Source organism: Gracilinanus agilis, chromosome 3 (assembly GCF_016433145.1).
Source record: "Gracilinanus agilis isolate LMUSP501 chromosome 3, AgileGrace, whole genome shotgun sequence".
Taxonomy (NCBI): Eukaryota; Metazoa; Chordata; class Mammalia; order Didelphimorphia; family Didelphidae; genus Gracilinanus; species Gracilinanus agilis.
In genome coordinates this window covers 87,474,304-87,476,025 of record NC_058132.1, presented here as the reverse complement: position 1 = coordinate 87,476,025, position 1,722 = coordinate 87,474,304, and the positions used below count along the sequence as shown (strand labels likewise).

Sequence of the window (1,722 nt, the reverse complement as noted above, 5' to 3'; positions counted from 1 at the left end):
TGAAATACAAAGAAGTTAAGACACATGTCCCCATGTATACACAAAAGAAGAGGCAAAATTCATACCTAGCTCACCAGACTCTAAATCTCATATATGTATCAACAATTATGACCCAACATTTTCTCCATTTTCATATATGGCCTCTTCTATACTCCTTTTGTCCAAAACCATTGTCTTTCCTGGTTAAAGCCTTCAAGAAAAGGTCCACTCAGCTGTCACTACCAAGTTCATTTTTGCCTCTGAAAAAACAAATTATATATACTGTTCTTTATCTGTTTGGTCTTGATCCCATATATGATGGGGTTCATAAAGGGAGGAGCCAACATGCAGACATTAGCAATTAAGATATGGATATGAGGTGGGATCTGTTTGCCAAATCTTTGGACCAAAAATGTGAAGATTCCTGGGATGTAGAAGAGTAAGATGACACAGATGTGGGAGCCACAGGTCTGGAGTGCTTTCTGACGAGCATCCTGAGAGGGCATGCGAAAAATGGCACGGAGAATCACAGAGTAGGATGCCACAATGAGAAAAATGTCTAGTACCACAGTTATCAAAATGACAAATATGCCATACCAGATGTTCACTCGAATGCTTTCACAAGCATACTTGGCCAAACCAATGTTTTCACAATATGTGTGTGGGAGAAGGTTATTTTTGCAGAAAGTTAACCTCTTTACAAGGAATGTTATGGGAAATATGGTAACAGCACCTCTCATATAGGAAGTAATACCAAGTTTTATAATCACTGAGGAGTTAAGGATTGTTGTGTATCTCAGTGGGTAACAAATTGCAATGTAGCGGTCAAATGCCATTGCCAGAAGAATTCCTGATTCAACAATGAAGATGCCATGGATGAAGAATAACTGAGTAATACACCCATCTAGGGTTATACCTCCTGAATTAAACCAAAAAATAGCCAAGGCTTTGGGAATTGCAGTGGTGGAAAGCCCAATGTCAGCTACAGCCAACATGCATAAGAAAATATACATGGGTTCATGAAGGCTGTGATCTGTGACAACAATGAAAATGAGAAGGCTGTTACCAAGGAGTGCAATAATATAGAAGGCAAAAAAAGGGATTGAGATCCAGATGTGCTGATCCTCCAGGCCAGGAATGCCCAGAAGGTAGAAATACGTGTGGCTTATAACAGTAATGTTAGCGAAGGCCATGTTCATGGCAGGTCATCCTGTCAAGATAGTAATATCTCAAATTAAAGAGTGAGTCTAATATTTCTGATTTTTTACACATATTTATCCTTCTTTCATTAACCAGACACATGTTCTACTTTGTAATCATATCATTCAATAATATTGACACTCAAAAGAAACTGTAATTTTTTCAGATATAAATACTTTAAATTTGTAATGTTCTATTGCTTCCCTTTTCTTTATATTTCTATTAGGTTTGTTTTCCTCTGAGAGAGGAACATTAAAGTCTCATATAATTATTCAAATTAAACAAATCTTTTCTCAGTATAGATTATATTTATTCATGGATTTATATGCTGTATCAATTCATCTTTATATGCTATGTAATGATATTGATGATTTCTCTCATGTTCAGTTTTATACTTTAATCTTAGCAATATAGACTTGAATAAGAATTGAGGCTTCATGACCAGTGAAATAGACCAAGTACAAGATATACAAGAGTAAATTACTGTAGTAATCTAATGTTTGAGGAACCTAGAAATTCAAATTTCAGGGTAAAACCTAAGTG

The 1,722-nt window shown here is 35.8% G+C and overlaps 1 protein-coding gene across 1 annotated transcript; it reads right to left on the bottom strand.

Moving 5' to 3' along the window:
• Positions 1–227: 227 nt before the first annotated feature.
• LOC123238664 (olfactory receptor 52B4-like) lies at positions 228–1,178 on the bottom strand. The gene has a single exon (XM_044665870.1). The coding sequence runs from the start codon at positions 1,176–1,178 to the stop codon at positions 228–230; it is 951 nt and encodes a 316-aa protein (XP_044521805.1).
• Between the last annotated feature and the right edge of the window lie 544 nt (positions 1,179–1,722).

Coding starts and splice junctions, on each gene's coding strand:
- LOC123238664 (XM_044665870.1), bottom strand. CDS start 1,178: ATGAACATGGCCTTCGCTAACATTACTGTTATAAGCCACACGTATTTC.